A 3417-nucleotide genomic window follows, 5' to 3' on the forward strand; every position below is an offset into this window, starting at 1 on the left:
AATGAGGGATGCCCACTGCAACATCTCCACATAGCCAGCTGTTTGATGCCCCTGCACAACCTGGAGCTCCATTGTTCCATTGAAAGAAAAAGCACCCCAGATCACAATGACACCCCCTCCACTGTGGTGTGTGTCGAAAACATCTCGTGGCACCTCCTTATCATGCCAGTAACGTTAGAAGCCATCAGGGCCGATAAAAAAACTTAACCTTGATGGTCATGTTGATGAAATGTATTCATATGTTCATAGTTTATAGAAGTATGCAACATATATAATCATGTTTTATAATAGAATAAACAATCATAAGAGATGTGCTAAAACATATAACCAGCTTGAACATAAAATGCTGCTTAAAGCTAAAACTGAAAATATGCAGCTGTAAGAAAAGGAGCTGCAAGGTTGAGGTACACCAAGGTTTGTTGTTACAAGAGGAGTACTTGGTGAGATGGGGATCAGAAACTAGTAGATCACAATTTGACAACGGCTAGGTTCATGGTTAGAGCATAGGGTCACAACAACAGCACCTAGGTGCGATAAGAACAGGATGAGAAACCAAGGGAGTAGATGTTGTTGTCAAAATGTATGTGTGTGCGTAGAACAAATGAAGTCTGTACCACTTGACATGTACCCCCTGGATGTTGGAGAGAATAAAAGAGCCTGAGTTTGGGGAGAGAGCAGGATTCAGCAGTCAACCCCCTGACTCTCCGCTGGACCCTCCCTGTGCACAGGTGAACTCGAGCAACGATCTTTGTCTTTTCTTTGTACTTTGTGAAAGTTCTAGATCAACGAACCCGGGGTGGTAAAACCTTACCACGACAGTCAAGGTTAAATTTTTTCTCGTCAGAATAAAATGTCCCATGTTTGGTGGTCCCTTGCAAAGTCCAAGCAGGCAATTTTGAGGCATTGAAGGTGAAGTGGCTTTTGAAGATGTTTTTTTGTTTTTGAAGCCCCTCCATCGCAGATGCCATGTGATGGTTATTGGGCTGCAGTCAGCACCAGTAATGGTCTTAATTTGGGACAAGGATTGTCCCGTGTCTTCACAGACAGCCAATTGGATCCTCCAGCTCAGGACCAGTCAGATTTTTTGGGGTCTGCCACTTGACTTTTGTTTCATAACCCTCAAATTCTTAAGAAATGTAAAATGATATCTTACTGCGTCCAATCTCAGCAGCGACGGCACGTTGTGAGAGGCCTTGCTTATGCAGCTCAACAATCCTACCACGTTCAAAGACAGTGAGCTTTTTTGCCTTTGCCATCAAGAGATCTTGACAGTGTCATTTCTTGACAGGAAATGATAGGGATTTGTTTACAGATTTTCGCTTTTAAAGGCTGTGGTCTTAAACTTTTGATCTGCTGATGAACACTCTGTTTCAGTTAAATTGTTGTTTTCAACACATTACCTGCTCAAATCTTTGTCTCTTGCTTCCATATCTTCTTTTTGCATTTTGAAGCTCTACTTTGAACCTTCTTAAAATCTAATAGTGCAAAATGTAAATTCTTGTAATTTTTTAACTGGTCTTAAGATTTTGGTCAGGAGTGTAGTGCTCTCTTCCCCAGCCCCCCCTTCTTTTTAAAAACTAACATAATGCTAACACATAAGACTTCCTTGTGATTTACAAAACACTTTCTAATTACAAACCCTAAACCATTATTATATTAAGTACAAATGTTCAAATCAAACTAATTTCCCACTATTTGTAAGGAGCTACTTTAATAACTGGTAGAGCACTCGTTTTTTTCCCCTATGCCTAATGACTATTAATTATGCATTTCTTTCGTAGAGCTGGGTGTTTTTTTTATCTTAATAACTACTATTCGGATAGTAATAAAGAAGTTACTTACCCCTGCTGGGCGTTGGCTTGATTGTAAGAGCTGTAATCTGTGAAAGCACAGGAAACACGTTGTTAGCTTTAACAAAGCGGCATATGCGCGCCAGCCATTATCCGAACTTCAAAACATTTGACTTCAAATTGACCGAGAGCGTTTGAAGCAGGAACAATATCTACACATGCGACTGTGAAATACATTTATTAAAGATACCAGTTCGGTAAACGTACAAGTTTACTCAAATATGAATCATATATGAACCGAATGAAACCGCCTCAACGGCTCGAGCAGCCAATATGACTAGGCCGTGGTTTGCATTAGCAACGTTACACGGTATTTCACTTATTGTTTGTCGAAAATGTGTAATATGAACTGAAAATATGAAAAACCTGCATGTTACGTCTTGATTACACGCAGTAAGCGATGGTGCATCCGCACATGTATTAGCTTTCTTTACTCACCCTGTGTTGACGCCATTTCACAACTTCCGAGTTAAACGACTGAAGAGAGGGGAGGCAACTGCGGATGAAGGGTTCTTTTCTTCTGCGAGATCACGTCACATGTCGCGAGACTTCCTATTAAAATCCCGAACTGGGTTGAACTAAATAGGAATATTTCGGAATTAAGTAAGGAATATAGCTTTTCGAGTTAGGTTTCTGATTCTTGGTCGGTCATGGGATTATTTTTACTTATGACTGCCAAAAGTTTGAATGCGGTACATTAGTGATGGGAAGACCGACTCTTTTTATTGATTCGAATCTTTGACTCTCGAACAGTAAAATGAACGAGTCGTGAACGAATCTCGAACTAATCAGGTGGCGCTTTAGCCCTATTGTGGGCGTTGTAAACAAGGCTGCGGTTCTCTGACACTAAATAGAGTAGGGCTTACTTAATACTGAAGGCAACATGGTTTGCTTGACAAAGTTTACAAAGTACACAAAATGCCATAACCATGCGAAAAGCTAAGAAATAAAAACACACCACAATGTGAAGATGAATGAGAGCAAAAGAGACCCGAGCTCTCTGTCACGTGACAAATGAAACTAATCTGCGAGAACGAAGCGAAAGATTAGTTCACAGCAAAAATTAGTTCACGGCGAAAGATTAGTTCACAGCGAAAGATTAGTTCACAGACTTGTGGAACATAAATAATACAGAAACTTAACAGTAGTGATGTTCGATACCACCAATTTCCTTTCCGATCCGATACCGAGTAAAATTCGGGCTGGTATCGCATATACCGTTATCGATATTTTATCATTTGTCTTTTAAATAAAACATGTGTATTTCAAATCATAGCTTCTTTAAGAATCCGAGGCTGAGGTTTTTATTTATTTATTTATTTTAAACTCTGGAGTGTACTGAGGTAGCTGCCTCATTTACTATACAGTCAACACAACAATAGAAAACCTTGAGAACACAATCATATAAAATATGTCAAAACAATGTTTCAAACTCTGAAAACATGTTATTTGTAAAACAAAAATAAATAAAAAAATAAAATAAATAATCTGAGGAGCCATTTGGGACCCGAAAGAGTCGGATTTTTTCAGTGAACCGAGCCAAAAGAACCGGTTCTCCAAAAAAGAG

The 3417-nt window shown here is 39.4% G+C and overlaps 1 protein-coding gene across 1 annotated transcript in view; it reads right to left on the reverse strand.

The window, feature by feature from the left end:
• LOC103397238 (RNA-binding protein EWS-like) overlaps positions 1–2411 on the reverse strand; it is an 11929-nt gene extending 9518 nt beyond the window's left edge. Inside the window, exons 1-2 of the mRNA XM_008335457.3 lie at positions 2289–2411; positions 1843–1879 (exon numbers count right to left, since the gene is read on the reverse strand). Of these exons, the coding sequence (XP_008333679.1) occupies positions 1843–1879; positions 2289–2304 (53 nt within the window). The 5' untranslated portion in view covers positions 2305–2411. The remainder of the gene's footprint in view (positions 1–1842; positions 1880–2288) is intronic.
• Positions 2412–3417: the final 1006 nt, after the last annotated feature.

This window comes from Cynoglossus semilaevis, chromosome W, assembly GCF_000523025.1.
Source record: "Cynoglossus semilaevis isolate Cse_v1.0 chromosome W, Cse_v1.0, whole genome shotgun sequence".
NCBI lineage: Eukaryota > Metazoa > Chordata > Actinopteri > Pleuronectiformes > Cynoglossidae > Cynoglossus > Cynoglossus semilaevis.